Source organism: Anoplopoma fimbria, chromosome 4, assembly GCF_027596085.1.
Source record: "Anoplopoma fimbria isolate UVic2021 breed Golden Eagle Sablefish chromosome 4, Afim_UVic_2022, whole genome shotgun sequence".
NCBI lineage: Eukaryota > Metazoa > Chordata > Actinopteri > Perciformes > Anoplopomatidae > Anoplopoma > Anoplopoma fimbria.
In genome coordinates, this window is record NC_072452.1 from 6,777,305 (window position 1) to 6,783,916 (window position 6,612).

The 6,612-nt window shown below is 42.3% G+C and overlaps 1 protein-coding gene across 1 annotated transcript; it reads right to left on the bottom strand.

The window, feature by feature from the left end:
• Positions 1–2,317: 2,317 nt before the first annotated feature.
• LOC129089815 (charged multivesicular body protein 1b-like) lies at positions 2,318–6,156 on the bottom strand. Its single transcript, XM_054597183.1, has 8 exons — positions 6,092–6,156; positions 5,644–5,741; positions 5,377–5,523; positions 4,062–4,130; positions 3,863–3,970; positions 3,699–3,742; positions 3,484–3,556; positions 2,318–3,025 (listed from the first exon to the last, which is right to left on the bottom strand). The coding sequence occupies exons 1-8, from the start codon at positions 6,105–6,107 to the stop codon at positions 2,978–2,980; spliced, it is 603 nt and encodes a 200-aa protein (XP_054453158.1). The 5' UTR covers positions 6,108–6,156; the 3' UTR covers positions 2,318–2,977.
• Positions 6,157–6,612: the final 456 nt, after the last annotated feature.

Here is a 6,612-nt window from a genome sequence, read left to right on the forward strand (position 1 = left end):
CATTGAGACAGTAAAACTGATTAAAAGCAGCGTTAACACATCTGACAGGAAGCAATGGTCAAGAGGTGAATGGAAACTGGGGAAAGCCTTGGGCTCGAACGATTAGACACACACACCGCTGCGGCCGCAGATGGAAACAGGGGAGAGCCCTGGGCAGCAGCGATTGGTCACACATGCCCGTCGATATCCGAGTAGAACCAATCAGCTCGGCTTCCTGTGTTTGACCTGACCCTTCATGCATAGTAATTGAATATTTCAAATGGGAGGCCAAGGAGGAGGAACAAGACAAGTAGAGGAAAAGAGCCTGTGCTTCCATATTCTATGAAACTTTATTAGTCTACACTCACCACTGTAACAAAAAACGGGTTGAATTTTACAGAAGACCACATTTTATAAATATGCAGCAACAAGATTTTTGTGAATTATAAGTCCTAATAAGGACATCTGGTGTTTTTTGTTTTTTTTTGGAGGTCAGTTTTTAGAAAAAACCCCACAAACAAATCTTCCTGAAATGAGCTTTGCAATTCGATACTGAGAATGGGATTTTCTCTGCACCTAACAATTATTTTCGGTATCATCAATCTGCAGGTTATTACGTAGATAACAGCAAAGATAAATTCAGTTTAGAATCATACATGACAAACAAAAGCAGCAGATCATCTTATGTTATTCTGAAATGATTAATCAATTATCAAAACTGTTTGCCAATGACTTTCCTGTCAGATGAATATTTAATCATTATTTGACTTTTAAAGAGTCATTCGTTATTCACTTATTATGGAAAACTTTGCTTTTAATATACTCAATGTTTAATTGTGTGCCTGCTTGCATATAAATTCCACATCTTTTCATGTCCAGCCGACCTGCTGTACACTGACTACAAGACAGTATTAATGATGCGTTAATTAATAACCACTTCATGTATTCAGAAATTACAGACCTGTGAAATAGATACTCAATTTCTCAAGAGAATAATCCGGGCCCTAGCAACTGTATTTTTTCCTGCTGAATCCCAGCTCATGACTAACTGTCTGGACGTACTGTTTCATTTCCTGTGTGTGAATCATGTAGTCGTCAGACCGATCCCCCTTGTTGCAATTAGAGCTTTTTCACAGAGCCAGTGTGTGGCTCTGAGCAGCTTCACTCCCCCCACCGTCGTGGAGAAGCAGACAGGTCGACCACAGGGACGGGACCACCGGCCCACCGGATCTCTGCCTGTCAGCAAGTAGCACTCCTCTAGGAACCCGGACCAGGAGGTGTTGACGGCACTGGAGGAAAGCCACTTGGTATCGACACCTGACACACACACAGCACACACACACGCACACACACACACACACACACACACACACACACACACACACACACACACACACACACACACACACACACACACACACACACACACACACACACACACATATTCAAACACAGGCGTCCCCAAGAGCAGTGCTCGCTCCAGCACATCTGGAGGAAACATCTCTGCTCACACAGTGGAGAAAAAAATAGGCCACGACAGACTCTCTGGGCTTTAATCATACTTTGGGGTTAAAAATAGATTTAAAACTAAACTTACCAAATAGATTTTGTGGCTTTGACAGCAGAGGGACATGGAATTTTAATTTCAGGTGATCTAACTCCTGGAGAAAATGACTGACAGCCGTTGGATCACGAGGCTCAGTGTTTTTTACGGATAACTCCCAACAACTGAAGACCTGAAGAAGCATGTGAGTAATGGAGACTTGTGTCAGTCCGGGGGCACTGATGATGATTGTGAATGTAGTTAAGTGTGTGCTGATGATGATTAGGAAGGACACAAAAAGGGGTCAGAGGTGGCTGAGTGTCACTCTGGAGGACTCCCGTCAGCTCACGGCTGTTCATGTATAGTGTGTGTGTGTGTGTGTGTCTTGGACAGCACCTGTAATGGCTCCCAGCTGAGTCTCGCCTACCCCCCTGGGATGTGCTGAACTATGTGTGTGTGTGTGTGTGTGTGTGTAATAAGGCACTGGCATGCGAGCGGCAGAGGACCGCTTCCTCTACAGGTGACACCTTTGACCTCTCATCTGTTCCTCTGCTGGAGGACAGAGAGAGGAGGGGTAGTGAGATGGTAAAGGAGGGAAAGAGAGGCATGCTGGGATGCATAGTTTGCCCAGAACACAGCTTTAAAGTCACAAACAAAAAAACGTGACAAATGAAACATGTTGAAAACTCTTTTAATGACTGCCTGTCTTCACATAGAAGTGCACGATGACCCACTAGGGCTGTTTAACGCTACATGCAGAAAACCGACCATATTCAAGCTTCCTCTTCAGCAATGGACAACAATCCCCATCACACAATAAAAATAAGTTAGAGTTTCAGCGCCTAAAGCCAAAACACAGACCAACAAGGAATCGACACCAGACGTCCTCACATCCTCAGTCAGGTAAGACACAACAGTCACAACACAAGCATGCTCTCAGCAATCAGTCAGTAAAGCAGGCAGTGAATAAATAAATAAATGAATATTGCTCTTTGCATTTATATACAGTGTATAAACCACCTGTGGAATGAGGTATTAGCTATCAAGCAGTACACAAGTTTTTTTCCTCAACAGTTTGCGCAACAAAAAAATATCCCAATTCAGATCAGAGGTGTAAAATAAAGAAACATGCCAGGTCAGTGGTGTCCTAATGCTGAACTTTTAAGCAATCAGAATACATGTCAAATATTAGTGTGCAAATCGACATTATTATGGAAGAAGGACTGTGTGTGAAGCAGTGTTTTGCAACACTGTAAATATCCTGCTTCATCCTCTCGGCCCCTTTTTTCTGCCGTTGGACAGCTTCCTTTACTTCTCTTGACAGAACAAACCTGGAACACAGAGCTTTCAGGCACATGGCCCCTTTTTTTTGGTTTATTCTCCACTCCATTCTCAGTCCCCGTCTCTTCTCCCTTTTCCCGCTCTCCTCCCTCCTTTGCGATCTTTTTGACATCACTATGACACCTGGTCTCGCAGTCTGGACAGCCTCTGGGAGAGCTCGTCCTGTTGATGACGACAACCACACAGGTAAAATAAAACACTGAGAAGAGGACCCTCAAGCCACTTGTCAGTGGGGCAGCTCTAGAACAATGCAGAGTATCACTCGACCTTCGTAGGTTTGAGAGGCGAAGTGTCTAGTTATGTCCTTCACAAACAGCGGACGCGGTCAGCTTGAATCATCATGATTACAATGGATTCAAGTGGTGAGTCGTCATAATGGGAAAACGTGTTAAAACATCTTTAGGAACGACTCAAACACTTCCTGCCACAAAGTCCATGTTTCTGATGTTGATTTTGTTCCACACTGCTTCTGTGTCACACTATGACTCTCTGTGAGGTCCCAGAGCTCTGTGAATGCTAGGTTTTTCTAATAGTTCATGTATAACAATAAAGATGAAGTGTGAATTCTGTTCTGCGATGTAAAACTAGCGATAGCATAATGATAAGAGTGGATGTGTTACCTGCTCTGTCGATGCCACAGATGAAGCCAGTAAGGATGTGTGGCCTGCAGGAAGCTCCAGGTTTAGATCCAACCTAAAGAAGAAAATAAAGTCTCATTAAGTGTTTCTTTTTTAAAGGTTAATGTGTCTTTTTTCCCGTAGGTACAATATGCTTTTTAAATCCCTACATGTGTGATTCTCCTCCATCAATCTCTGTTGGCGTAACTGTTACTCACCCCGCTTCATCAGCCATCTCATGCAACAGCGTATCCACTTCATTCTAGGGAACAGCCAAGCAAACAACAGTATGTGTTTATAGGACTCAATCAGTGAATCAACACCAAAGCAGCCACGTGAGCGTGTGTATTTCCCAGCTTGTACGAGGATCAGCGCTCATCACCTGAGGCGTCGTCAGAGTGGTGGTGTTGCCCATCGTGTCCTCCATCTGAGCGGTCTGCACGTCAAGAGTTTCAAACTGGTTCTCAAACTTGTCCATTAAGGCAGAGATCTGTGGAGAAAGAGGAGCTCTCAATCAACATATTCTATTTCATTATTTCTTTTGTCGGTCTGCGCTCAAGTATGTGAGTCAACTCTTTTACCTTCTCCAAGTTCATACTTTTCAGTGTGGCGTCCATGGACTTGACCACTCCAGACATGGATTTAGATACCTGGGCAAAAAAACAACAAAAACACATAAAATGAAGTCCCACTTTTCACTTGTGATTTAAAAAAAAGATCAGGGTATCTGGAGTCAGACAGGGAGAAGCTGTTGACATGTCAAAGCTTGAAGTGCTCTACCTTTATTTTTCCACTAGGTGTCACTTTCACCTTTTTAACCAGATACTTTGTCATGACTACCTCTCCTCCTCATAGCATCTCTAATATTTCAAAGACGACCCTGATTTAGGACAAATCTAGCAAATTATGCTAGAGGGGTTTATTATCAGTGCTATTGTGTTCAAGTCTTATGAGACAGGCAGCGGTATTACCACAACATAAAGAGGTGTTTTTTGGCTATACACCAGCAAACCATTTCTATAGACGCTATTAAGTTCTATTCTATTAAATTTTGCCTGTCGTATAGTGAACCTGAATAACAGTAATTTAATGAGGCTCACATAAGAGAAATAAGCTAATAGCCTCAAGTCTGACGCACATCTAATGACATTATGTAATTGTCTGCTTTTTGTTTGCATGTCTGCTAGCCTTTTTTTTCTGCCCCCTTTTCTTCCCACTGTCTTTGTGCGGGACTTTTGACAGAAAGGACAACTTTGGACTTTGTGCCCTCATATGGGTAAACTCTGCAGCTCTCAACCCCATAAATGAGATGTAGTATACAAAATATACACTTTGAAAACTATATGACCAGTGAAATACTTGGTAAATATAAATACCCATATCTATTGCAGTTGTATCAGGTAAAACCATGCGATTTCTACATCTTTGTGTTGAGACAAGACAGGGTTGTGTAAATTAAATGGATGGCTACTGGGGTAGCTGTTGGCTGTTTGGGTGCCCCGTGGCTTACAGACCATTTTATTCATATCTCGCTATGGTATCAATCTAATTAAAGCAGAAAATGCACCTACAAATAATCATAACAATAAAAAAAACAAGTTATGATGTTGACCACACAGGTGATAATACGTGCAAAATACAACCACCTTAATGTAGGGAACATGATGGAAATATCATTTATGGCAAAGGTCATTTTTCACTACAGCAGACAGCAAAAAACCTCTGCACATTTTCTCCACATTGAATTATATACCAACCACCTGACCTAAAGGTTATCTTGAAAAATGGACGTGTGACTAGAGTAAATAGGCTGGACGTGTTTTACTCTTGTCGTCATTTACTTGCTCTGTGCTACTCAACATCAGAAAGCACTAACCATTGACCTGCAATCCTGACCTGGTTCATAGTGACAGCGGTCTGGACCCTAGAAGCCACGGCATCCACACGTGCACTCATCCTCAAGAAGTTAATGGATTGATGCTTCTGACGGATGGCATTCTCTGCGTGGATCTTGGCTGCCTCCATATTACCCTTCTGGATAGCCTGAGAAACAAAGGAAATAGGAGAACATACACCAACATAACACAGAGCGTAGCTGCAGTGTAGCCCAGTTTGTCCCTGCATCTGGTGGTCTCTAATAAATGCACAATTTAATAAGCCAACCTGCTTAACTTTGGCCTTTTCTGCCCTTTCATCTTTGTCACATTTCTTGGAGTTGCGTTGTAGCTCCTTGGCAGCAAACTTGAGGTTGAACAGTTGTTCTGTATGGCTGGTCAAGGAGTAGTTTATTTAAGTAATGGTAATATTATAGGAATATATGAGTATAAGCTGAATCACTTTAAGACATTGAGCTAATGCAACCCAAAGCAGTGCAGGCAAGACTCAATTGTTTTTCCTAAACAAATGAAAATGTAGCAAAAGAGTCATGCAATTATTTAGGCAAGCTAGAAATAACACCAGTGTTTTCCTTCATCAGTGACTCTGCAGAAGTTGCAAGCTATATAATGACAATATCAGCTATCAAAGCCATCTTACATTGGGCCAGCTAACATTACTGCTAGGCATCTGTATATCTAACATTATGCATCTTAGACTACACAGGAAAGGATACTCTCCATTTTCGACATGATGCAGGTGTCTTCTCTGAGACAGACCCTCACTCTGGTAATGCACAGAGAAATGCTTGTTTTGATTTCTTTCAAGCTATCGAATCTTCGCCACTGAAGCGAAGCAAGAGGCTTCCCTTGTGCGCACTTCCGCATTTGCTTTAAATCAGTTCGGCAGAGCGGCAGTCACGTTATCTCGTTTGTCTTGAACACAATACGACTCATGATTGTTGGAACATTGTCCCCTTCGAGAGAGCTTTTGTAATTTATTCAGGTAATTAAAAAAAAATGTGTGTACCACCTACAAAACGTCTGAAAATTGTGTGTGTGTATGGGGGGGGAGTCCTCCAATGTGACGCATGCGCAGTCCATAGTGTTGAAGGAGCACGAACTATTCACGAATATTCCTTCATATTTTATCCCTTTTGTATTGTCTAGATAACAATATATAAATGACACAATATTAAACAGATGGATCCATATATGTCCGTAGACTACAGTGTCGTTTCAGCTCGGGCGACGGCCG